We start from the raw sequence: 26,857 nt of genomic DNA on the forward strand, positions 1-26,857 counted from the left end.
GTGCCTGATTAGCAAACCAATGGGGCTGATGATCTGAAGGCTGAAGCTGGTATCTGTAATGAATCTTAATGGGCTGATATCGCTCCTTTTGAAAGCTAATGAACAGGACAAAGAGCAACTGTTACTCTCACAAACATTACTACTGCTACTACAACTGCTACTGCCAGCACTGCCTCTCCCTCTGCCTCTGCCGATGCCTTTCTTTCCTGTAACTGTCCAGCTCCCTGGAAGTCCATTACATGCTGGTTCTGGTGTCCACAGCCCTGTTTGTGGTGTGTGTATGTGTGTGTATTTGTGTGTGTTTGTGAGAGAGTGTGTGTGTGTGTGTGTGTGTGTGTGTACCTGCACGCTGTTGTTGCCCACGCTGGTGGCCCTCCTCCAGCGCCTGGCTGTTCCCAGCACCTCCCCCAGCAGCAGGGCCAGCCGCCGCTCCATCTTGGCCTGGAAGGTGCGCTCGTTCACCCGCTGGTCCAGCACTCCCAGCAGCACTGCAGCACGCAGAACAGGGAGGGAGTCAGAGCGGAGTCAGCGCACACACAGCGAGTCAGAGCACAGCACACAGTGAGGGAGTCAGAGCGGAGTCAGCGCACACACAGCGAGTCAGAGCACAGACAATACAGCACACAGTGTGGGAGTCAGAGCGGAGTCAGCGCACACACAGCGAGTCAGAGCACAGACAACACAGCACAAAAACAGAGTCATAGCACAGACAACACAGCACACAGGGAGGGAGTCAGAGCGGAGTCAGCGCACACACAGCGAGTCAGAGCACAGACAACACAGCACACAGGGAGGGAGTCAGAGCGGAGTCAGCGCACACACAGTGAGTCAGAGCACAGACAACGCAGGACACAGCACAGGGAGGGAGTCAGAGCAGAGTCAGCGCACGCACAGCGAGTCAGAGCACAGACAACACAGGACACAAACAGAGACATAGCACAGACAACACAGAGCACACAGAACAAGTCAAATAATACAGAGTGATTCATAGAGCAGAAATGATAAGGCACAGACAGCAAGACACGGCAAACAATACGAGGCACACAGACCGAGTCAACGCACAGACACTCACAGGGGTGTGAGTTACAAAGCAGATCACACACACACAGCCAGGTGAGTCACAGACACACAGCAGATGGAGCTCACGGCAGACAGAAGGCAGTGGGAAAGGCACAGTCCAGCAGGGCCTGCCTGCAGGCCTCTCTCAGCCTACCTGTCCTGACCCAGGAGGACCTCAGCAAATGAGTCACATTCAGCTCCGGGTAGTGAAAAGCTGGGGGAGGAGAAGAGCTAATGATGAATCAGGAATTTACCTGCACTAACGCAACTTCGTCTCTAAGCACCAGTAGCCTTTACAGCTGGGTGCCCTTCATAGCGGCCATTCACGCATCACATTAACCCTTTCGCACGAAACTTATTTTATGCTGTGTAGTGCGCGTGTTACGTTACATGGTTTGTTATGTTTTCATTAGCGTTATTAAGCTTCTCATAGTTTTCACCACCACATTTGCTATATTTTTTCATGTTAAATCGCTGTTTCATCAAAGCTAATCAGACCGTTGTGACCGTACGCGCGAAAGGGTTAAAGCCCCTGAACGAGTGAGCGAGAAAGAGAAGTGAAGGGGACTGACGCTCTGCGATCTGCAGCACGGGGAAGCCCAGGTAGAAGCTGAACTCCACCATGTTGAGCAGCCTCAGGTGGCCGCTCACGTCCGAACCCCGCAGGTAGCCGTTAGCGTCCCGCACGGCGAACGTGATGTCCACCGGCGCCCTCTGCTGGCGCTGAGCCTTGGGCGCGTTCATGGTGATGTTCACGATCTGCAACACAAAGACTCGCTGTCGACTGCGCTGTAACAGAGGCGGCGTTTATGTGCGCCACAGATCGCCACCCAAGTTAGCAAGAACTAAATTTAATAAACTAGTAAGAACCACTCGTTACGTCCTTAATATATTCCACAAATGCAATAAGGCCGGTTACTGGGTGATTAGGAGCAGGACACACAGACTCCTACTCTCGAATGTGAGCCTTTTATACCTGTTTAAATGAAATTTCTCCACAGCCTCTAAAGCAGTAATTAAGAGGGGCATCAGTTGTCTTTATCTCTAAGAACAGGACCAGCTAGCCACAGCCAATAAATACAGTGGTCACCAACTATGCAGCACAAACAAGAATGGCAAAAGACTCTCCATTAGACAGCAGTACAAATGAGTACTGCTTCCTTCTTGGCATCATTGAGTGAATGAATTAGGAGTCAAGTTTGGTTATTTCTTCTTTTGTTTACAGACAAACATTTTCCAATTATACCTTAAAGGTGTCTGTAGCAGAAATCATTTAAGTGTGAAAAATGAACACCTGAATCAGTCAAATCTGCAACAGCCAAAGTCACTCAAAGTCATCCTACAGATTCAGTCAACATTTGCCCTTAACTTTGACTCAGAATTACGTGCAATACTTATTTTCTTCAGTACAGATGCTTTGTTCCCTTTTTGAACCCCTGAATTTGTCCAATTGCATACTCCTCTCTCTCCCCCCACTCTCTGTTTCTCTCTCTCTCGCTCTCTTTCTCTGTCTCTGTCTCCCTCTCTCTCTCATTCACTCTCTCCCCCTCTCTCTTGCTCTGTCCCTCTGTCTCTCTCGGTCACCTGCACAGTGAAGTTGGTGGACTCGTGGGAGCGTCGACGCACTTCGGCGTAGGCCATGGTCAGGCCCTTCTCGATGCGTTCACTGAAGTTGCAGACGCGCACGTCAATGTGGCCAGGGACAAACTGCAGCACTGTGTGAGGGAGAGACAGGAAACGCATCACTGAGAGAGACGCCACACTGTGAGGGAGAGACAGGAAACGCATCACTGAGAGAGACGCCACACTGTGAGGGAGAGACAGGAAACGCATCACTGAGAGAGACGCCACACTGTGAGGGAGAGACAGGAAACGCATCACTGAGAGAGACGCCACACTGTGAGGGAGAGACAGGAAACGCATCACTGAGAGAGACGCCACACTGTGAGGGAGAGACAGGAAACGCATCACTGAGAGAGACGCCACACTGTGAGGGAGAGACAGGAAACGCATCACTGAGAGAGACGCCACACTGTGAGGGAGAGACAGGAAACGCATCACTGAGAGAGACACCACACTGTGAGGGAGAGACAGGAAACGCATCACTGAGAGAGACGCCACACTGTGAGGGAGAGACAGGAAACGCATCACTGTGAGGGAGAGACAGGAAACGCATCACTGAGAGAGACGCCACACTGTGAGGGAGAGACAGGAAACGCATCACTGAGAGAGACGCCACACTGTGAGGGAGAGACAGGAAACGCATCACTGAGAGAGACGCCACACTGTGAGGGAGAGACAGGAAACGCATCACTGAGAGAGACGCCACACTGTGAGGGAGAGACAGGAAACGCATCACTGTGAGGGAGAGACAGGAAACGCATCACTGAGAGAGACACCACACTGTGAGGGAGAGACAGGAAACGCATCACTGAGAGAGACACCACACTGTGAGGGAGAGACAGGAAACTCTTGTTTGTTCACCCACCCGAGTGAACGTGGAACTGGGGGTCGGGCACGGGGGTGATGGGCGCGATGCTCTGGATGGCGGAGGAGGTGCGCGGTGACTGGCGAAGCGCGTTGATGACCGCCATCGCCGTGTACACCAGCGGCCCCGACACCGCGCGGAAAACCAGCTCCGGCGGGGGTCTCAGGATCTGAGAGAGGAGAGAGAGGAAGTGACATCACAGCAAACAGCAGAAACTCTCATCCAGAGCAACTTCCAGCACAAGAGAACAGAAGTGTATCCATTCAAGCTGAATGAGCTACAGTGTCATACCAGGCTAACAACACTCCCAGACCAGTGAGTGTGAACATCCAAGCACTACCCCAAGTTAACTTGTGCAACCTGACTAGACAGCCTAGAAACTAAGAGAAGCCAAATGCACACACTACCATACATCACAACCACTAGATCACAGAATCCAAAACACATTGCGATATTACACATAACAGAAACGGCACGTAACACAAGTAACACAAGCAGCGGGAGTTAGGGGGCAGGACCTGAGATGCAGATTTTCATTATGTCTGGTGGTGATTTGGTGACCAGAGGAATAGGTGCCGGGGTCAAAGGTCAGCACTTTCCTGCAGGGCACTGTCTGAGTTGAAAACAAGCTAGTTTATGATGTTTTTATTGATGAAACGGCGAGAGATAACTGCAGACAGGAAGTGAGATGTCCTCCCTCTCACACACAGCTCGGCGTGAGCCACAACATAACAAGCCAGCAGGTCAAGTGCCGTCTGATGAAATCTCCCAGCATGTTGCATAACTGACGTGCTGCTCGTTCTCCATAAACAGTGTCACGGAGTTCAACTATTTATAAAAGGTTCATTAGTTAAACTGTTAGCATGTTCCAGAAACACATCAACAAGAGAAGTCAGTCTTTATCAAAAACACTTCAATTCCCTTTAAAGCTGGAGGGAAGGATAAATTCATCCTGCTTGGAGAACTGCCCCTTTTAATTTCAGTGAGTCCCTGTGACTATCAGACTGACTGAAACAGACCACTACCAGGCCTGTCTGTACAGAATAAACACACCAGCCAATGAAACGTCTGCCGCTAATCAAAGACAGGCTGTGGCCGCCGGGGGGGGGGGGGGGGGGGGGGGGGGGGGGGCAGGCGGACGGTCCAGCAGGCGGCCCTGCTGATTACCCCGCCCTGGCTGCTCACCCAGACCGCCACACAGACATGACATCATTTCCTCTCCCTCCACGCTGAGGACAGACACACACAGTGCCCTGGCAGAGGGGCCTCGATTTGTTTTAGCTAAAAAGCGTAGCGGGGCGATCTGCTCGGCCTTAAAGTGTCTGCACGTTACCGGCCCCTTCAGATGGAGGGGGGAGGATTACAGACACAGTGCCACGAATAGGCGACCCCCCCCGGGCGACCCTGACTCTCTTCACATTCCTCACCTGGTTAAAAGACTGTCCCCGATCGGAGGATACAGGTTATTATCCTGGGCCACGGGGACTTCAGTCCCCTATTTTCCCCATTACATCACCACAGCCCCGCACCCACTGTTCTGCAAACAGCCTGAACTCACATGATCTCAAAATCAAAACAGACCCGGTGTTGTGCAACTTCCAACACCATACACCATCAACTAAACAACCTGCCTTTAAAATGTTCCAGAGAAAACACTCCGTGCTCCAATCTGCGCTGGTGCGTCTTATTTGCAACTTGTTTCGCTCGTGCGGTAATCCGAAAATGCAATAAAAATGCCAGTCTAAAAGACTTTACTGACGGGGATGAGGTGGCTGAGTTTTTCAAACGGCGTAGCTGTGATTTCGTTTTCTCCTCCAAGAATAACTTTGAAAGCTACACAAATCCCTGTAACCCTGAGGTGTAATTTGGCCAAAAACAAGCAGCGCTGTGCTGTCAGGGGCCGCGCCAGCCAAGAAATTCTCAGCTGTCAGCAACACGGAAACCTGGTACTTAGAACAACATTGTCCTCTGACCTATATAATTCATCTGAATGATTGTGTCTGAAAACAAGCAATTGCTTCAGTGGAGCGTTTTTCCCGTTTGTAGAAGTGATACACTGTACACACACAGGAAGACTCAGCACAAAGGTGTTGCAGAAAGTTACGCACAATTATAGGCTGCTGTTCTTCCATTGTAGAGTGCGCCCTTCGGTATCAGAGCAAGCTTACAGCTGTTGCTGGGACACCCTGCCTTACCTGCAGGTCTACGGAGCGGTTGAATTCACTCTTCAGAATCTCCCGGATGTGGGATTTAGCATATCCTGTAGTGGACCCCGTGGGTAGGCCTAGAGATTCCAAGAAGGGGATGAGAGACAGAAAGAGAAGAGAGAAAGAGAGAGGAGGGATGAGAAAAACAAAACCAGAGAGAGAGGGAGAGCAGTCAGAGAAGAAAACACACTTAACCTACATTAGAATGCACCTCAAGCATCACCTGCCCAGTTCTATTTAAGGAGAACACTGATTCTCTTATACACTGATGCGCTGTGGCAGCCACTGACATGTATTATACACAAAACATTAAATTACAGCAAAAGAGGACCTTTCACAAGGGACTGACACATAAGCACGCTAATCCTCTTACAGACAGCGCGTGCCGTCCGACACATGGAGTGCTCTCACTCACAGGCTGTGTGCTGTTTGTCCCTGTGCCACAGCATGAAGCTGTCTCTGAAGCTGTGGGAGGCATCAGAGCACTGACTGCGTGTCAGCTTTACGGCAGAGGAAGAGAAAGAGGAAGGGCGGAGCCTCACCGACTTTGACCTGGTACAGGTCGGGCCGGGTGATGTTGCAGAGGTAGTGGCGGGCGGGCGTCGAGGCGGGGGGTCTGGCGGTGGTGACGGGCGGGGCGCCGGTGGTGCCGCTCTGACCGGGTGACACGGCGGAGGGCGTGGCTGTGCTGGCGGGCGTGGTCAGGCGGGTCCTGGGGGGCCTTGTGACGGGGAACTCTGAGGTTGTGCCTTCTTTGCCCGTGGCGGGGCGGGAGGAGCTGGCGGCGGTGGGAGAGGGCGTGGTCAGGGCTGGGGTGGCATAGGGGGTGGGGCTAGCTGTGGGGTGGATGACGGTCTCTGTGGAGACTGAGGAGATGAGCCACTGGCCATCTGGAGAACGCGTGTCTGAGGGCCGCTGGGAAATGGTGGGCCGGGGTGCGGCGGGGGTAGAGCTGCTGGTTGCCCCAGGCAACGGGGTGGACACCTGCCCCCCCCACAGGGAGGTTGAGAGGACCATGGAGGGGGCGGGTGTAACAGAGGGCTCCAGTGTATGCCCGGAAACATCCACCAGGTGAGGCCGCACGCCGTCCACGGAGTCGCCCTCCGTGGCGTTGGAGGGCTCCGCCCCCGACGTGCCTGCAGACGCCTCCTCAGGCCAGGAGGCGTTAGCAGCGGTCGTTAGCGTGTGCCCGAGGGGCGGGGTAAGCGTGCCGGTGGGCGTGACGGGGGTAGGGGGAAGCCTGGAGGAGGTGCTGTTGCCCCTGGGCCCGGCGGAGCTGGCGTTCTCCTTGGCCAGCAGGGTGGTGTAGTACTCCAGGCTGTTCATGTCTGGCAGCAGGATCTCCGTGGGCTCGATGGCATAGGTGTCGGCCCATTCTGGGTCCGCGCCCTCGTCGGCCGGGTCGCCGCGGGTGACGGGCGTCTCCAGGGTGGGCCGGCCAGGGCGGGCTGAGGTAGGGTGGGCCGGGGTGAGGGTGGGGGAGGGGGAGAGGTGCGTGGAGGACAGGGGCGGGACAGCCCGGGTGGGGAAGGAGGTGTCGTACACCTCCGTGCTGGCATCCTCCCACTCGTACACCTCGCTGGGCAGGGTGGTGACCAGCGAGAAGTCGTCCCCCTCCGAGCCCATGAAGGACAGGGTCTCCAGGTAGTCCCCTGACCCCCAGTCAGCCTCCGCCGTGTGGGTCGGGTAGAGCTCCTCGGGCGGGGCCCGGGTGAGTTCGGGCGGGGTCCAGGTTGTGTGGGGTCTGAGGAAAGGCACGAGGCTCGGGGCAGGCATCTCCGGGGGCTTCAGGAGCAGGTGGATACCCTGAGCGGCGTCAGGGACGACGGGGTCGGCAGTGGTGTTCACGGGACCCCAGTCTCCCGCTGCCTGCGAGGAGCCGCTGGCGTTTTGGGGAACGCTGCGGTCCGGCTCAGTGCTCGCCTGGTCTCCCTGAACGTCCTCAGGACCACCGACGGAGTGTGCAGGGGGGTGAGCATGCCCCTGGGGGGCTGAAGTTACCCCACTCCCAGCCCTCATCCCAGGAATGTCCGACTGGCTGCCGGGAGCTACTGGAGTTACAGAGCCTTCCAGAATTCTCCAATGAGATTCCGGAGCGCTGAAGTGTGTTGCTGCGGTGACAGAGGTGATGGAGCGTGAGAGGGGGGTGTGCAGCGATGTGTCTGACGTTTCGCTGTGCCGCAGCGGGACCCGAGGGTCTGGGGGTGTGGCAGGGACCACAGAGGAGGGGGAGGGGCCCTGGGGGACCCCGGGCGGTGCGGAGTGCGATCCCATTGGCTGGTTCGGCACCGAGCTGGGCGTAGCCTGCGTTAGGTCCCGCGTGTGTCTGACGGGGGTCGACTGCGACCCCCTGGGCCACCCTGCCGGCTCCGAGGGACTCCGCGGGTCGGTGGAGGGTGGCGATCCCGAGTCTCGCCTCGGTGCGAGTGTGGTGCCGGCTCTGCCGTTGCCATGGTTACCCGCCGCTGGGCGCAGCGGAGCAGCTGAAGCCGCGAGGGCTGTAGTGGGGGCTGCAGCGTGGGGCCCCGGGGCTTCGCTGACTGCCCCCGGTAAGGCAGCTGGTGATTCTGTCCTTTCCGGTGCCTCCCCGACAGAGCTGTGTGTCACATTGCCAGGGGTAAACAGAGGCCCACCTGGGGAGGAGAATCCAAAAAAAAAACACCAGTGAAAACTACAACTGATTAACATAACATTAACATTATAACATTACTGGCATTCAGCAGACGCTCCTATCCAGAGCGACTTACATAGTACTATCCATTTATACAGCTGGATATTTACTGAGGCAGTTGTGGGTTAAGTGCCTTGCCCGAAGGTACAGCAGCACTCCCCCAACATGGAAGAGAACCAGCAACCTTTCGTTTATAAGTCCTGCTCCTTAGAACTATGCTACACTGACTGAACAAGACATGGACCTCTGGACACCCCCACCATCCTCTTTCAACCAGTCTATATCCCCACAATCAGCCAACCAATACGGAGTTGAGGACGGATAACTCAGTAACCACTAGTGGCAATGTCCTACATTATGTTTCAGCTGCCCTGTCTGGCAACACCATCCTTTGCCAAATCAAAATAGAGAGCTGCCAGGATGTCATTAATGACGTGGAGAACAATATGTGCCACAAACAGTCAGTGAAATGACAGGCGCGTGAAATCAAACCCTGTTTTAATCAGCGCTGTGAGCCACTCGGTGATTTCAAGGACTCAGGCCAAGAGCAGCGTACTGGCTCGCGGGAGGACTCTCCCGAATCGCCCGGCCCCCCTCACGACTCATCGATCGCGCCGAGGATGATGTATGGCGGTTTCTAGGGCTGACGACTCCGAGCGGACGGTCCTGCCCCAAAGTCGATACCGATTCGGAGCGCAGATAAATCAATGGAGACAAAATCGATGTGAAGATGAGAAAAGTAGAAGCAGGGCGAGCGCTCAGCGTTTCAGATCCCATCCATCTGTCTGTGGTCCCTGTAACTGCAGGGAAATGGGGTCGCAGGTCAAGGCGAGCCGACATCTCCACCTCTGGCGCACAGGTTAAGGGTTAAAAGATGATTAAATGCCCTTTGACCTTTGACTGGGGAGGCATATGGGACATCTGTGACAATATTCTCAAAACCTGCTCCACCTCTCCTGCCATTCACTTCCTTTAATATTCTTCCAGCTTTTAAACATCTTTAAAACTGTTGCAGATTGGACACGGCCGCCCGTTTCGCCCCGCGATGCCGTATCCACGCAGCGTTCCTCCAGATGTGAGATGTCGCCGGCTGTTAGCGGACGTGTTGATGCGGGCTCTCAGTCAGCTCTTCCCCTAACGCACACACAGCCGGGGCGGATGAGGAGAGAGACATGCATATTTTACACTCTAAGCTGGCACTTGACCCAGATGCCGTGAGCCAGCCATTCCAGGAGCCTAACGGCCAAAAACATCCCTCCTGTAACAAAGCAAAAAAGGACACCAAAACCTTTCCCTCACCAAAGTACTCCCAGCATTTAAACTGTGCAAATACTGAACTCCAGAGAGTAGAGAGCTGCTTCTCCACAGAGCCACAAACACGCACATACCAGATAACGCTACAACCTGGAGTACAGAGTAATCAGATTTAAAAACATGGCAGATAGCATCAACAGAAAAGCGTGGCTCCATAAATCTCGGCTCCAGCAGGGAATCGTCACAGGACTATTTTTAAGCGGCGTCTTCATTTTCTGCTGCCAAACTGCCTTTCTTTTCAGGACGCTCGCCTTTGTGCTCGGGCGTCACGGTAAACTCCACACCGCCCGGGGTGCTGTCGGCGCGCTAATTACTGCACCGTTTGATTAAGAGGCTGCGAGACGGAAAAATCAATTCCGAAAAATAAATACGGAGCGAGAAAGAGCGGGAGAGGGAGAGGGAGAGGGAGAGGGAAAGAGGCCCCAGGTGAAACCAGCGCAGTGACAGGCGTCCTGAGTCTCCCCTCGTCCCCGTCTCAGTGCCACCCTTCCCTCTCCCTGCATTCTTCCTTCCTTCCTTCCTTCCTTCCTTCCCCGCTACAGTCTGCAGATACGAGGTCTGCGCCAAGCCCTGTGACAGCGTGCGCTGCCTGACTTCGGCTGTAATTTCCACATCGGGTGTTAAAGTGCTCATTCATGACCCATGTTTTGTGGAGGAACCCCCCTCCCCAGCTTCACCACCTCTCTTCCTGTGCTACACGCTGGGTTTCCTGTGTTGGCATCTTCCAGCCATTCAATTATCTCTCAAAGCGGAGAGTGTTCTGCCCGGTGAAGCTGGCTAACAGTGATCTCCTGGGGCATTGTGGGTAACCTGCTGAGATGCACCGGGTACGCTGTGCCAAAACAATCCGCAGCTCAGCATCAGGGAGTCGCGGACGCGGTAGATATGGCAACTGTCGACGGCCAATCAGAGCCTTTTACTCGGCTTCCAGCGGAGGGAGTGGGAACACAACCCAACAGCTCAGCACAGAGTATTTAGCACAAATTCACCTGATCCTTGCTGGGATTCCCTGAAGCACAGCAGTCTCAGGTGTGGCTGCTATACTGCAATGCTAGGGGCCTTTCTCAGTAATTTGCGATTACGCAACCCCTTCCCATCATGCACCACTCTGCAACCCGCCGGCTCGATTGCTGGAGTCACGGTCCCGCACACATGTGAGCGGCCGGGACGCCGCTCGTCCGGCGTCACAACGTTTAAATAATTCACGGAGCGGCTTTCAGACGGCGCTCCGGAGAGCTGTATCGCTTCCTCTGTTTTATGCAGCAAAACGTGTTTTATAAATTTTCCATTAAGCCTTGCGTTCAGCGTCCGCTTGGAGGCCGCCGCCTGGCATTGTGTGTGGAAATGCGGAAAAGGCCGGGTTTCAATCAGATTACACATGCAGAGAGCGCCGCTTACCAGGCAACGAACCGCAAGCCCTCTCTAAAATCAGAGTCGCTGGCTTCTGGAAAACTACACCGAGGATCTGTGCCGATAGCCAATCAGAGGGTCTTACGGACACGCTCTCCAGCACAAAGGCCTCAGGCAGGCCTGTACAGAGAGCTTCAGCGCAGGGCTCTCAGTATCCGACAGGGGAGGGAGATGGTGTTTGAGAATTCCACACAGCAACGCTACCTCTCCCTGTTGTGGACCTGCCCGGTTTGACTGAGGGGGGTCTGTGAGCTCCTTTATCACTGAGCTACAGTAGCACAATCACAGGAGCTGCAGGACAGAGGCTTCTAGCACGGTTCCTCCCTGTGACCTCGGGACAGTGTGTGACAGATAGTCACGGAGAGCACTGTGCCTTCTCTCACGGAGGCGGGACCTGCAGGCTTTCAGAATTGGTCTGTGACGTACAGTAATATCATCGAGAAGTCTTTGAGCTGGTAATTGAATAGGGTATTTATGCAAATGGAGGTATGTGTGTGAAGCTCCGGCACGGATTTCAGAGCAACGCCGTGCTTGTCCTGTGCAGCCTTCTGGGCTGAAAGGAAATCTACCACAGGAGGCTGACTAACACACTCTGATAGGTGTGGCTGCTCTGAATCAGTGTGTGTGCGTGTGTGCGCACAAGTGTGTGGACAAGCGTGTGTGAGTGTGTCTGTGTGGGGAGGGGGAGGGCATGTGTGTGTGTGTGAGCTTGGGGAGGAGGGTGCGTGTATGTATGTGAGTGTGTCTGTACGTGTGTGCGTGCGTATGTGTGTGTGTGTGTGTGTGTATGTGTTGGGGGGGGGGGGTATGCAGAGGACCGCTCCTAGCACAAGCCTCCTCCTCCTCCTCCAGGCTCCTCCTCTGGTGTGAAATGACTCAGCAGCCAGCTGCCATCTCCCAGCTTTCTGGAAGAATCCTCCCACACAGACACACAGAGCCGCGGCCTCGGCGGAGAGAGAGGGAGAGAGAGAGAGGGAGAGAAAGAGAGAGAGAGAACGGGGGGCGGGAGAGAGAGAGAGAGCGACAGAGCGAGGGAGAGAGAGAGAGAGAAAGAGAGAGGGAGAGAGAGAGAGAGAGAGAGAGAGAGAGAGAGAGAGAGAGAAGGAGAGAGAGGGAGAGAGAGAGAGAGAGGGAGAGAGAGGGAGAGAGAGAGAGAGAGGGAGAGAGAGAGAAAGAGAGAGGGAGAGAAAGAGAGAGGGAGAGAGAGAGAGGGAGGGAGAGAGAGAGAGAGAGGGAGGGAGAGAGGGAGGGAGAGAGAGAGAGAGAGAAAGAGAGACACTTCTAGCGCCGCTCTCAAATGCAGGGCCCGGCCCTCTCACACGCACACGCACACACGCACACCCGCCACAGCCTCATCAGGGCTGGACTCTCAGCGCGGCTCCGAGCTCACCACAACCTCTAGCAGACCTCCACAGCCTGGGGGGGGGCAGAGTAATTACTGAGTCCCGAACAGAGATGCAGACACAGGAACTCTCCTTTACTTTCATCTGTGCGTTTTGTGCAGAGAGCTGTTGGCTGTGCAAAAGAGAGGAGAAAAACACAGCAAAATGATATCCTGTGGCACCTTAAGGAGGACGGCGTGCTCTGACCGCGGGTCTCTCAGAAACACCCGGCGATGCTCCTCTGTGAGGCTGTGAGCGGAGGGTGTTGTGCCAGGCCTCCCGGCCCCTCCGCGCAGAGAACAGCTGCGCACGGCTCATCCCGGGGGCCGTTAATGACAGGCCGCGCCGACGAAACACTGCAAACGAGTAGCTCTAATCGAATTAGGCTGCGTGATCGCAGACCTGGAGAGTATTCAGCGTTTCTGCGGCCACCCCAGGGTTTCCCGGGTTCAAACAGCTCAACACGTCACAGGAGTGAGGTGCTTCACCTGAGGTCATGTGACACGGATACCTGCTGCTCCTGCACTGCACTGCATCTCCCTCTGTAAAGCGGGCTCTGTTTGTACATACTGCTGTGTTCCTCTCAATGCAGCACTGAATGAACCCACAGGTCTTTAAACACGCTGTGCCCGACACATATATCCACAATGGCCGTCATTACAACTCATTTCAACGATTAAAGACAGTCTTAATTAAATTAACTGACACAGTCATTGGTCCTAATTAATTTTAAACATTAACTGCAAGTAGGTTTTCGGGGATGGAGCGATGCTATCATCACACAGAGACATTCCATACCCCTCCACGGGTGAGTGTCCGCTCTGTCCTAAAAGGAAGGGTGGAAGTCATTACTATCTCTAATAACAAGGGCCACAGCCAGCATTAACACAGTCACCCATCTCAGAAAAAATAAAAACATCTTTTGGCTCACATGTGACGGTAGAGAAACAAACTCACTGTCACAGTTAGGGAGATTAACGCAGGCAGGCTGCTGAGCAAGCAGGCCGGAGGGCCAGCCGAAAACCGCCACGGCGCACCGCTTGCCGGGTCACTGGTCAGAAAGTGCATCACGCATGGGGGAGCGTTGACAGAAAGCAAATCCATTTTAATGGATGTCTTCAGCTCATGTAGACGCTGCGGGGCTGACCCCCTTGGAGAAGGTCAAACGCCCTCTGTGACATCACAGGCACCCAATGACCTTGCCCTTGCGCTGCAAAGCATGCTGGTTAGGATTGCCTGTTAGAGATGGTTAGGGCAACTGTGCTCATGTACTGTGCAGTGCAGTAGCCCATTTCAGCGGACAGTAACATCACTGTCACTCTGACAGTGACTTGTGAGTGAAGCACAGACTTATTGATAGGAATTAAAATAAGGAAAGGAGTTTTTAATAGAAATAAACCCAACACTGTACTGTGGAACTGTACATGCTGATGTATCATCCGAGCTATATTTTTAAACATGCTACAGTGGTTCCCAGTACAGTACTGTGCACTTAATAATAACTTTCTAAATGTTTATGCCTTCTCTGTAGGCCTAAAAGATCCTGACAGTCCCCTGCTGTTATTTTCCACACAATGGTGCAATTAAAACAATCAATGTTATGGTCTTAGTTTCCCCATATGTTAGAATGTTATGAGTAATATTGTTTTCAAAAAAAACTAAGGAAATTAGACCTCCATCAAATACAAAAAACACTTATTTACAGAAACAGAAAATGGAATCAGGCACCTTTCTCAGCAGCAAGAGCAGGGCAGGGAAGCAAAGTCAAGTTTTCGCAGCAGGAATCGATGGAGTGTAAGCCCCTCAATAATTCAGCGGGAGAGGTCTCTCTGCGTCTGGAATGCGGTTAGGCTCGTCTAGGGCCGTGACAAAGGGACGCCACCAGGACAGACTGGCTGCAAGAGGACACTGCAAAGGCTGCCATTACAGCAGGTACAAGGAAACAAAAAGGTGTAGGAGATCCTGGAGCTGCCACCTGCTCCCGAAACAGGACCACGTCACACCCCAGCGGGCCCTCATTGTTCAAGACATTAATAAACCAGGTGCGGAGATGTCACCTGGAGCAACGACCCCCCCCCCCCCCAAATATCCGACCGCAGGACAAATGTCAGACCGGCCAGGTGGCTGAAAGCCCTCATCACTCCACAGGGCACATGGTAAGCACTGCTCAACCTTCATGTCTTAATCTGGAACAGGCCGCATCAGGTCTACAGCTATGTTACAGTCAACCTGAAATGCGTTCAGTACTGACTCTAATAGCAACATCTAGAAACATGACTGACTTATTTTAGTAACATAGACAGAGAAAGAGACAGAAACTTTAATGTATTTTTAATTTATTATTCCAAATCTTACATTATGAATTGATAACTTGTTTCATATAATGAGATTTACCGTGTAAACTGTGAGGTGAGATTGAACATCTTGTACTTTCTGCCTTTCCTCAGGACTTCTGCTGCCTTCGTTATCGCTGCGCTTGCTTCCGCCCCTCTCACCGTGCGCCAGCCTTTGCGGCCTAAAACTTCAAAGGCATTGGCAATGCCCACGTCCTCCATCTTTAATATAACCGGCAGTATAAAGCCATCTTTCCTCAGAAGCGAATTCATTAGCCTCTGCACGGCGACCCTGACAGCCACTGCGCGTCGTGCCGCTCCGCGCTGCACTTCGCCGCTGTAACCTTGGAGATGACGCATTCGCAAAGGCGCATTTTACGGCTGCGGGTTTTTTTTTTCGCGCGGAGCTCGCACCTCGCCATGTTTTCGGGACCGAGCGGCTGCCGCTCCCGCCTGCCCGCGCCCGCGCTACGCGTGACGTCACACAGCCACCCCGAGAGAGAGGCGTCTGTCACGGGCGGCGAGATTATCGCCGCAAATTGATAATCCGCTTCCGTCACATTAAAAACACCTTTCATCCCAGTAACGCAGAGAAAGAGACAGAGAGAGAGAGAGAGAAAGAGAGAGAGAGAGTGAGAGACCATGCTAAGAATAGCTCTCGCTGCATGTACTGCCGGCAGATGGGTAAGATATCAGATCGAAAAAACCTGAGTGTTAGAAAAAACATGACGTCAGGAACACCCCTGCCTGCTGGTACAGAACAGCAATCATTTACCTTTGTCTCAATACAAAATGCCATGGGAAATAGTGTGTGTGTGCATGCGCGCCTCTCTAACACCGAAAGCTAGCTTTAGAAATGTAGGACATTACATTATATTATTGTCAACAGCAAATGCTCTTATCTAGAGCAAGTTACTTTCACTAGATTACAATTTTATCCATTTATACAGATGGATATCTACTGAGGCAATTGTGGGTTGAGTACCTCGCCCAAGGGTACAGCAGTGCCCTAGCGGGGAATCGAACCAACGACCTTTTGACTTTGAGCCCTGCACCTTATCCCCTACCCCGCACTGCTGTCTGACGGAGCTAACTGTGTGGACTGCTGTAAGTATGACGGTGATGCACTTAGCACCACTAACACGGTAATGCTAACAGACTAATTAGCCACTGCTCTGTTGTGCTGCATGGGGCTCTAACAGTAAACCAAGACTCTGTGCTGGAAACCCAGAAGCAAATGCAGGCTGATATACGCCAATTAGCGCCAAGACACACTTTCATTAAATGCTTACTGGAGCGGATTCAAAATTGAGTCTTTAAATTTGGTTCTGCTTAATTCAGTGGAGCCGCCCTGATGCAGCGTACAGCTAGAATCAGAAACACCTCATGACGAGGACTGCATGTGACAATAGATTTTTCCCACTCGCAGCTAAACTTGCTGCCGTTTCATTTGGCTTTGGATCTGACTGACTATGTATTTCCATCTTTCATTTTCAGAGAGTCCCTTACATCAGAGAGAAAAAAAAAAACATCTAGAGGCTTTGATGAGATCAAACCCCTATAAATCACTCAAACATACCCAAATGTAATTTACTGTTTCCAGTGCTAAGCATAGCCCAGAAGTAACAGCACATAGAACCTGATCAGTCGGCCTGCAGACAGAATATCTCTGATGTAGACGATTCAATCACAAGCTTTCAGTCTCTTGCCCATTGCTACAGGCCATTAGCGTTCCCCTGAGTGTGAATACGACATCCAAACATCTTCCACTCCTCCTTAGTGACAGACAAGCAGCCCTCGATTGCAGGAACCAGTGCGAACCTGGACCGACAGTACATTACGGCAGCGTCTGTGTCTCTGGTGGGGCCAGATGAATTCCACCATGCCGAGAAAATGGAGGATTTAAGGGAATCTAGGGTTTATCGTGGAGTGCGGTAAATCGAGGAATTGCCACTAAATCCATCTGGGAAAGGCTGCAAACACGCAAATCCCGAATGCCCTTACAAAGCCACCCCTGCCCCTGATTACAGAAGTGAAGCTTGGGTCCTGGAGAGAGAGAGCGCTCAGTAACTTAGCAACAGCGTTGCATGATGCCGTGATGCAGAGACATTACCTTGACGTGTGCAGCTGGTACGTAGCAAGCCAGAAACTCAGACATAGGGCCCTGCTGGCAAATCTCAGGACAGATGAGTAGCCCGATTATTTTCATGAATCGAGGGGTTTACATTTACATACAAATTTAGCCTACATCTTTAAGACTGCAGGGATTACCAGATACAGTGCATTACAATTCAGAATAATGTTATTTCATATAGTTAAAATATTCATTCCATTGTTATTACGAATTGGTCTCTTCTAAATTTAAGTACTTCAATAAAAAGTCAAAGTGGAAAAAATTATATGTTCTTTCTATTATTTATCAAAAAAAAGATTAAATTCTGGACAAATTCTGTTACAGTGAAAACAAAAAATGTAATTTAAAACTGAGAAACGGAAATATGGAATAAAAAATATAAAACAGAACATTAAAACGAATAAAGGTGATTTCATATGGCCCTACTTTGAACACAGGGGAAGCCTGTGTTGAACCTGAGATGCATCCTCCGTAGCCTGTAGTGAGAAACATGGTCCTGGAAGTATCAAGGTGGTGATGATTAAGACCCCTGAAATAGGAGTTCCTCTGCACTGTCCAGCTGTTTGAAGGAAACCCCCCACCTGTCATTACTAGAGTTGGGTTACAAACACACGCGTCAGAAACCCCACACCTCTCGTCGTCATGAGTCTGATTACAAAATATTGGAAACAACCCCCCAGCTCTCCCATTCGGAGTCGGATTACGAGCGTTTGAGGGAGAACAGCTGCGAAACGCGGGAGATGAGGGGCCCGGGCCTGGATCAGTCAGGAAAAGGTAAAGCAGAGACCCCGAACTGCAGGCCCTCACTCTGACATCATGTGCTTCATCTGCCAGGGCTCCTTATAGCACAGCTCTCATACAGCCTAATGGTGTGGTAATTTAAAAAAGAAAAGGCGGAGCGGGGTGGGGTGGGGTGACAGGAGGGAGGGTGGGGGCGGGAAGAGAAGGCTCTCGCTTCAGCTCCACACATGGTTCTGCTTTAGGCCCGTCCGTTGCGTGACTGGCTCTGTGAAGCTGGCACCGCCACCTTCCCTCTCGGCAAAAAGCCCACCATAAGCACGCCGCCGCCATGTTGACTTTAGCTTCACCTCGGAGGCTTCTAAGGAGGGGGGAAAAGATCACTGCATCGCTTTTATCAGCTGTTAATTTTTCTTCCTCAGCTTATCTGAATCTATAACGGCAGGCAGCTTGCTTCATAAAACACCTCTTGTGAAGTACGTGAAACAACTTAAACAAACGACCAAGGCATGTGGAGGATCACCCACAGTACACTAATATTTAGGAGAGGGGCTGGGAGTAAGCATTCAGTTTTATGGTCTAAGTTTCACCATATGTTACAATGTTGTGAGCAATACTACTTGGAAAATATATCGTGAAAAGAAAAAATTAAGCCTCCATCAAATAAACAAAACTCATATTATGGAAATATAAAACTGATGATGTTGCACTCTCTACAGGGGGAATGGGCCATAGAAACAAAGTAAATTTTATCTAGAACTCCAGGTTCTTTATTACTGCTATGGACACTTTCCCAATGGCAGTAATGGCATGAAGAGGAAGCCAGCTTTTTATGTATTATGGATGTTTAAACAACTTGAACACGATACCACAACCAACAAATCAACATTATTTTACTTTCTTTTTTTGCTTAGCATACACCCCTGTCGGGAGACACATGCATATCACCCAGTGATAAAGATGGATATTTAGTTAAAACTTTATGATTAAGTATCTGGATCAAGGATACCAGACACTCAAGAACACCAGGGAATCAAACAGACAACCTTACAAGTCATATTACATTATTGGCATTTAGCAGACGCTCTTATCCAGAGCGACTTACATCAATTACAGCTTTTTACAATGTTATCCATTTACAGAGCTGGATATTTACTGAGGCAACTGTGGATGAAGTACCTTGCCCAAGGGTACGGCTGCACCCCTTTTGGTTACAAGGCCTGCTGCTTAACCACTGTGCTACGCTGCCCCAAAAGTCCAGCTAAAGAACTGTCCAAGACCTGGTCATGACCACAACATTTGCTCATTCACTCCCATACCACAAAGCTGCCTGCTTAGATATTATGCTAACAGGATAGCAGTGTGATGTAGTGGCTGTATCTGTATGGAGCAGGTCATAACTACTTGATCTGGTGTCTGAGAGATCATGGTGAGGATGGGCAGGAACTCACTTGGCCAAGCGCAGGGTTAAGAGCATACTGGCAGGACTGGCACTTTCTGTGATAGGAACAGGTATTCTCGTCCTGAATGGAACAGTGTTTCTCTGTTCACTCTAATGGAAAGCTTTGGCCGATAGTAAACCTAGCTCATCGATTGGAGCAGCAGGACGGAGTTCTTGGTTTACAGCATGTGGTTTGGAACACTCAATCATGCACGTAATTAGCTGATATGTATCGTATAAAATACACAATTTAAAATTTTTGAGCAGAATTCTCTTTTAATGGACAATACTGTCAGCAGCCCAAGAGACAGAAGTCAACAGGAAAAGCCATAACTCAAACAGACAGCTGAGGACCGATTCAGACTAAACAGTGCGACCATTACAGAATTTCAATAGTGGGCTGGCCAAATACTCTTAGGACAGCCAAGCCTGAGCACAAGCACCAGTCCAGCTGAGGTCATGTCTGCCGCACTATTAAATATTCATCGATTCTCGTGGTTTTACCTACGGGAATTTGTGTAAAAATAGAAAGAGGGAGCAAAGAGAGACAAAGGAGGCGACCAGAACCAGGGCTTGGTGCTGAAGAGCGGTCCCCCAAGAAGCAGACTTTTTCCATTGCTTCAGTGTTGTGTAATTCACTGGAGAACGCTCCAGCTCCCAGTGCCGTTCCCCACCCCCAGCCCCGGAGTCCTCCGTGAGGCAGGAAGGCAGCGTCTGTAACGGGAGAGGCCCAAAGGACCACATCGCCTGCCTCCCTCCCGGGCTCTGGCCGAGGCCTGATAACGGTGGCCTTTCGCTGGGATAGCGTTTCACAGTCTGCGTTCCGTAACCGAGGAAAACACGGCAATGGCTTCACATTCGCTCTGCCGGCTGATGCGTAGGTCTGAGCTTTGCGTACATTTTTCATCCCGGACAGGGATGAAGTCGTACCTTTCGTTCCCCTGGACGGCTATAGAAAACACGCTATTGTGTTGGACTATGCTCTTAGAGAGAAAGCTGGTAAGCCAATAAGCATATGTACAGAGTCAACACCAACACCCAGCACGCTGAAAATACTGTAAGAGAGATTTCACGCTGCTCTATGGTTCTTGGTCTTTGTTTTCTGTGACAGATTAATTCTTATAGCGATCCCTGTACCACCCTGAATTAGAAATTTGCTGTTATCATTTGAGTATCTGTCTCAGTGATCTGAGTAAGGTCAAAGCAGAAGGGAATGTCGACTCTGACCTGATCGATGCTCAGCTTGGCTTAAAGTTAGACAGAAATATGAAATAAAAGCACATTAACTCAAATAAAAGGCCATAAGAGAACCTTGTGACTTAGGAGAAGATATTCTGTTTCTTTCTAGAGTACCTGCTTTGGGAATTTTGGCAACTTAATGTATCCCAGCAATATAAGTAACTCATTTTAAGTATGATATATTGTACTAAGTGTATTAGCATGTATCTTCCTGAACTTAAATTAGAGTAGAACGAGTGAGCATGTGGGCAGCACTAGGCCGGAGCCTGCCTCCTCCTCTGCTGGGAGGAGGTTTAGGGTATGCCAGGACACCACTTTGGAGCTCTCTGTGAAACACAGGGGAGCTGGGCATCGAAGAGGCGTCCCACGGCTTTACAACAAACAACATCCACACACAGTCTGTGCGTTCAGCCCCCGCCTCAAAGAAGTGGGGGGGGGGCACGCTTGGGAGAACGTTCCAGATCGACACCGGGGGACCGGCGTGAATCACTCACTTCAGAAGAGCCTCGAAATCGCCGTGCCATCTGCCGAGATAAACATACGAAAACGGCCGAGCAGCCCAGTGAAGCGTGAGGCGGATGAGTGCCCGGCTCAGCATGGCCTCAGAGCTGCCTTCTGTCCAGGGCTGGACTCCGCCGACAGCGGCGGTCGCCCGGGAGCTTGGCGCTACACCAATCGCAGATCGAATGTCCACAGACACCGAGGTGCTTTAATCATAACAGCAACCTGGGGGTGAGCACGAGGAGAATCGATAGACCTACACACAGCGCTCGTCCTCATTGGGCTCCACTCGAGGGGGCTGGGATACCCACAATGCCCTGCAACGCTAGCCACACCAGAGGTGGCGGAATCCACTGCTATCTCCCCCTCACAGTCTGCCAGTCTCAGAGCTCAGATTTCCACATTTGCATCACAAACTCCACCACAGATCTCCGATGCCTCTTCAGGACTGTAAAAGTGGGAGGAGTAACGAAATACAGCACAGATAGATTTTTGTAGACATCCACTGAGGAAACTCTGTGAGAGAATAAGAGGTGTTTTTAGACAAAGTCATAATCATAATTTAAACATCTCCATATCTAACGTACAGTTTGGTGACCTGCAAGGCTAGGTTAAAATGGAAGCTGAGGCAGCCTGTGACTGTCTTAAAGAGCATGCTGTAAAAAAAACCCAAGGTAAACCTTATGCTTTCCCTCATCCTTTCATTGAACACATGAATAAACCAGACATTCCAGTCCTGAAAGATCCACCTGAACAATATCTGCCTGGGCCTTTCCATTGACATTTCCATCAGGCCACATACCAATTTACACTATTAAAACAAGCATTTTAGCTTTACGAAAGCTATGCCTGTGGTGTATCTCATTTCTGACTCATTTCTGATGAACTCTACAAAAATCGCCTTGCACTGAATCAGACTCCTTCAAGTCTGACAAAGGAGTTCAATATGGCAAGCCTGGCTTTGGTCCTCTTGTGTTACAGGCAAACAAGGGAGCCCAATATGGCAAGCCTGGCTTTGGTCCTCTTGTGTTACAGGCAGTGATCTTGGGCCTATATTTAGACGTGCAGGAAAAGCACATCAATGAAACTCAAAAAACTGCTCTGGAAAACTGCCTCATAAAAAAGGAGGGAAAAAAGGCCGCAGTAGTATGAATTACTACCAGATGTCAGGAGCAGCGTATATATATTCACTGCACCTTCAGAAGGCTTCTCCACGCACCTCCACTCAGGGAAGATCGGTGCTGCAGGTCAATTGGAATAAATTTGTAATCCAACAAATCGATATGAAGTACCAGTTCAAAGCTTGTTGACGGTTCAAGTTGGTAGAGGAAGAGGGCTTCTCAACCGTTAAAAGCAGTGAAGAGGGCCACTGAATGTTGTTTGATCGTTATACACATTTTAGTTTCTAGCAGTGAAAAAAACAAAACATTACAAATGATGTTTTGAGTAATTGGACTCACCTACAGTAACTACTGCACTGAGCACATTAGATGACTCCCCTCGTACACGCTAGCCCTCAAATATTTGCTTCCAATTCACCGGCTTCAGCGTGTTTGATCTTTCAGCTAATTTCGTATTACATAACTCCTTTGCGCTGTATGAACTTGACCTTCCTAGTGAATATGATTTTTTTTCTCCCCACTCTGAAAGCCAAACAGTCGTAACAGATTTGTAAGATCAAACAAGCATTTTCCAATACACATCAGTCTGGCAGCTGTATAAGCTTGGCAATGGCCGAAGCATCAAGTCCATGGCTTTTGACAGATCGGGCACACGGACCCGTGCCCGTTTCCCCGTGGACATGAATAATAAAAGGATTGCCTGTTACCAAACGCAGATCTGATTTCAGCCGGGAGGGGAAAAACGTGCTCCTCGGATCATTAGCTGAGAGCCCGAGCTCAGCTGTGTGTGGAGCAGGAATCTGGACCGCCTCAACACACCTGAGCAGAACCGAAACGAAGCCATCATTGGAAGGACATTCCTGTACATTTACATTCAGTTGTCTAGTAGATGCTCTTATACAGAGCAACTTATGAAAGTAAATACAAGAAGGTTAGGCTAAGAGAAGAAACAATACTACATCAAAAGTGTCACAATCCAGCAGTACAAGGCATTACATAACATGTCCTAGTTTGTTAAGCGCCATAGTACGTGCAGGAGGAAGTCTGAGGATATTGCAAATGTGTTTGAGGATACAGCATCAACGTTAAGAGTTCAGTGTTAGTTGAACCAATATACATTTTGAACAGAAGAGTTTTCAGTCTGCAGCAGAAGATGGTCAGTGATTTGGCAGCTCTGATTGTTGTGGGTAGCTTGTTCCACCACCGGGGGGGGTGGAGTAGGGAACAGATGTGACTGAGAAGATGGATGCTTTCAGAGAGAGATGATAAGGCGACCACAGGTTACAGAGCAGGGTGGTCTGGCAGGGTGGTATTGGTGGATAAGGTACCTCTGGGGGAAACATTACGCCTGGGCCATCATGGCCGATCTGACCTAGAGCTGATAAACCGCTCCGGTCTGGCCTGGGCTGTAGCCTCTCTCACCACCCTGAGCTGATGGTCTGCTGGGAGCAGGGACGCTGAACAGAAAGTGTGACGGCTTCCCGAATGGAAGCAAATCCAGACATTCACATATCGCAGAAGAAAAACAAGCCCTGCGGGAGGCTGGGACTCCCCCAGACCTTCGGGTCCAGCTAAAGCCAACCCCATCCTTACTGCAGACCTGTCGCTAAACACCATTCATACTGCAAACCTGTGAGAATGCACCCGCCATCAGCATTAAGCACTGAGATCTATCACAAAACGTTTAGATTTCCCTCTCGAAAAGAAACAGCTTCCCAGAGCACTGTCCCTTCACGAGCTTGGTGCTGCTCCCCCGTCTGGATTAGCAGAGCGACTGTTTACACTCCATCTGCATTACTTCATGACAAAGAGGCCTCCGAGCCGCGCGTCAAAGTCAAGATCCACAGAGATACCAAACGCCTGGCACAGGAGTAGAAATCCATTTCATACCATTCCTGACACTCGGTTTCACTTGGGCAACAGCATCGGACTTTGCAGAGCAGCGCGCTGCAGTTTTCCACACTTGTCTCTTTGACGCACAGGGAAAATGCTAATCGTAGTGATCCATCTTCAAACGGCATACATGTTTGATGATTTCCAGCTGTGGTGAGCTTGCGTGCATGATTTTCATACACTGGATATAAATATAGATTCCATTTTTAGGCCCGCCCTGTGAGGGCATGAATGAGCTGCGGCAGGAAGTTGGCAAACCTGATACTGCTAACAATCAGTGGCTGCATTTGCTTGTTATGGTGATGATTGAGCCATAATTACGATGGAGCCACACAAATCCTGAGTGCATCCAGGCTGACGTGATCTTCACCCCTCCGACTGTGACACGGCGCACATATGAACAACTGAAGAAAACCGAAACGTAAAAGCAGAAAAAAAACAAACGACGGCCAGCTAAGTGAATCTTCAAACTGACCTCTCAAAGCCAACCTGTTTCTCCCCCTTAAAAAGAGCTGAGCATCGCTTACAGAAAAGCTCACTGACTGCAATCTTTCCAGTGCAGGAACAAACCGATCAGACTCCAGCTCGCTGTGGGTCGATTTAACACCAGGAAGAAACAACACAGACTTGGAGCGCTGAACCATCATGTATCAAAAGTCAAGCTAATTAAGTCTCTCTTAAGTCCTTCTCCTGCTGTGCTTTACATCAGTGTGGGGAGAAACGGCCCGGGATATGTATATTTGAACATCTGCCTCTATATGCCACGGGGGACTAGGGGGTGCATCTGTCCGTGGTGCTGCCTCTTCTGCCTGCGTGACTCTGGGACGTGATTCAAGCTGTCAGTGCTACCACCGCTTTGCAATTAAGGCGCTACCCACAGCCAAACGTGAACTTCTCGGCTGGGGACGCACCGCGGACGCTAACGAAGACACGTTTCGTAAACACACCGCGGTCCCAGAGGGCTGCGATTCCACGCAAAATGAGCTTGCTTGGCATTTGCTATGTTTTTCTTTCTTTCCCTCCCCCCAGAGTAATTGGTTTATTTCTGTCTTCAGAGAGGACTGGCAGGGCTAGCTGGTGCACATCAAGGAACACAGGGCCCAGCCTCTAAAGTCCTGAGGTCTGATTGGATTTTAATAGTTGGATTGGAATGTAATGTTTGGATTTGGAATGTAATGGTTGGACTGGAATGTAGTGGTTGGATTAGAACTGAGTGGTTGGATTGGATTGGTTGGATGAAAGGGTTGGATTCCCTTCATCTCCATCCCTTTCACTGGGGAGTGCATTTTCCAAACGCAACCAATATCTTGACGGATGGGTGGATTAGTGCTGAGTGTACATTGAGCACATTGATCCAGCTCCCATTTTGTTTTGCTGGGATAAGTTATGTCAACATATTTGTTTCAACATCCTAAACTGTGGACTGCCAAGAGAAAATATTACAGTTAATTACAGTTAATTGCTGAATAAGGCTGTTGCAAGTACAGCACTATTCAAGCACAGTTATTAAAGACCAGAGTATTTATTGAGAACATTCTTCAGTGTGCTTTTAGAGCCTGGTACAGCAAGGTTCTTCCTCACCTCATCCAGCTCAGTAGCTCTTCCTGTCTATTCCACAGAGGAGAAGCCTGGTAGAATTACCTGGTACTCCTTGTCTGTCCCTCAGTGAACAACAGCCTCTAAAAGCAAAATCCAAGTGCTCCTGGAAAGAGTATTACCTTTTAGCACACTCCTTTGATCAGAATACACACCTTGTATATCATCTTACATATCAAATGACACTGTCAAATATACACACACTGCTACACCTTTTTATACAATCATATCCATTAAGGCCCAAAATACCACACCTCGACGCTGAAAGGTTTCCTCGGACAAAACTGCAGTTTAAAGCTTTTACTGTATGCATGATCAACCATTCCGGACCACACCTTGAAATACCAGAACCTGACCCTCCTCTTCCAATGGATGATGCAAATTGGCCTCGAGTTGGATTTCAGACGTTAAGCAGAGTGAACAGAGAAAGACAGTCAAACACGGCTCTTCTTCCCGAAGGCAGACCCCCGACCGCTTCCGAGACAGAGAAGCACATCTTGTGATCTTATCAATGAGAAGTCTGGGCACGGTGACAATTTGATTATTTTGAAACTGAGTGAAAACAAGGCCTGCCTTTTTCGCCATTCCCGCACTGAAAGGACTTGAGAGCATCCTCTTCAGCTTTAAGCCATCAAACTTTTCACTGAAGGCAATATTTCTACATTCCAACACAGAAAAACAGTGAATATTACCTATACACACTGAGATCAATATGAAACATCAGAGTGTACTGAGATTACCGCACAATGTGTGGTTGAGAATGGAAAGATCAGTGTGAAATGTGTGTTTCAGAATGCACAGAGATCAGTGTAAAATACGTGGCTTAGAATGCACAGACCAATGTGTGATGTGTGGTTGAGAATGCAGAGATCAGTGTGTGGTTGGTAATGCAGAGATCAGTGTGTGGTTGGTGAAGTAGAGATCAGTGTGTGGTTGGTAATGCAGAGATCAGTGTGTAGTTGGTAATGCAGAGATCAGTGTGTGGTTGGTAATGCAGAGATCAGTGTGTAGTTGGGAATGCGCTAGAAACCACGCAGTGCTGTACCGCTGTGCTGTGCAGTAGCCGAACATAGAGGGGTGCGTTGATGTACCGTTCTGACCCTGGAGCTCACCGAGACTCACTGTTACAAAAACACATTCAAAGAAACTTTCCTCTCACTCAGTTCATTTCCAAGCAGATTCCAAAGCACACCTCTCATGTATAAAATAAGAGAACTAAAGGGCCCGTGAGGCGACTCCGCTCTGAAGCTGGCGGGAGGGAGCTTACGCTCGTGTCAAAGGAGAGACGCCACAGAGAACCTGGCCTCCGTCTTGCCCGAAAACGGGATAA

General features: G+C 50.5%; 1 protein-coding gene across 1 annotated transcript in view; it reads right to left on the reverse strand.

Annotated features, from left to right (window-relative positions):
* The window catches only part of LOC118770425 (UPF0606 protein KIAA1549-like), a 52,640-nt gene that overhangs the window by 15,541 nt on the left and 10,242 nt on the right, over positions 1 to 26,857 (reverse strand). The window contains exons 2-8 of the mRNA XM_036518078.1: positions 6,297 to 8,387; positions 5,743 to 5,831; positions 3,548 to 3,716; positions 2,644 to 2,774; positions 1,632 to 1,818; positions 1,214 to 1,273; positions 343 to 488 (exon numbers count right to left, since the gene is read on the reverse strand). Coding sequence (XP_036373971.1) covers positions 343 to 488; positions 1,214 to 1,273; positions 1,632 to 1,818; positions 2,644 to 2,774; positions 3,548 to 3,716; positions 5,743 to 5,831; positions 6,297 to 8,387 — 2,873 coding nt within the window. The remainder of the gene's footprint in view (positions 1 to 342; positions 489 to 1,213; positions 1,274 to 1,631; positions 1,819 to 2,643; positions 2,775 to 3,547; positions 3,717 to 5,742; positions 5,832 to 6,296; positions 8,388 to 26,857) is intronic.

The sequence above is a fragment of the Megalops cyprinoides genome, chromosome 23, assembly GCF_013368585.1.
Source record: "Megalops cyprinoides isolate fMegCyp1 chromosome 23, fMegCyp1.pri, whole genome shotgun sequence".
Classification (NCBI taxonomy): domain Eukaryota; kingdom Metazoa; phylum Chordata; class Actinopteri; order Elopiformes; family Megalopidae; genus Megalops; species Megalops cyprinoides.